Source organism: Cystoisospora suis (genome assembly GCF_002600585.1).
Source record: "Cystoisospora suis strain Wien I chromosome Unknown contig_942, whole genome shotgun sequence".
NCBI classification, from domain to species: Eukaryota; Apicomplexa; class Conoidasida; order Eucoccidiorida; family Sarcocystidae; genus Cystoisospora; species Cystoisospora suis.
In genome coordinates, this window is record NW_027153743.1 from 8,950 (window position 1) to 9,197 (window position 248).

Here is a 248-nt window from a genome sequence, read left to right on the forward strand (position 1 = left end):
CTACTACTACTACTAGCAGACAGGAGAAGCATCGAAGAAGAGCTTCTTAGTGTCAAGCTCGATGTGTACAGTCGATGATAAGAAGTGGAAGTCGATTCTCACCTTCAAGTGTTAAGACAGTGAAGAGAGTGAACATGGAGAGAACAAGATTTCCCCACAGTAATCGCATCTCCGCGTCATCGGCATCCTGTCGTTGTGCGTCGTAGCCACCGCCAGCCATGCATCAAGGGGACAGGCACCAAAGCAAA

At 48.8% G+C, this 248-nt stretch overlaps 1 protein-coding gene across 1 annotated transcript in view; it reads right to left on the reverse strand.

The window, feature by feature from the left end:
• CSUI_002255 (cation channel family protein) overlaps positions 1-248 on the reverse strand; it is a 27,145-nt gene that overhangs the window by 8,118 nt on the left and 18,779 nt on the right. The window contains exon 7 of the mRNA XM_068062457.1: positions 103-187. Coding sequence (XP_067925566.1) covers positions 103-187 — 85 coding nt within the window. The remainder of the gene's footprint in view (positions 1-102; positions 188-248) is intronic.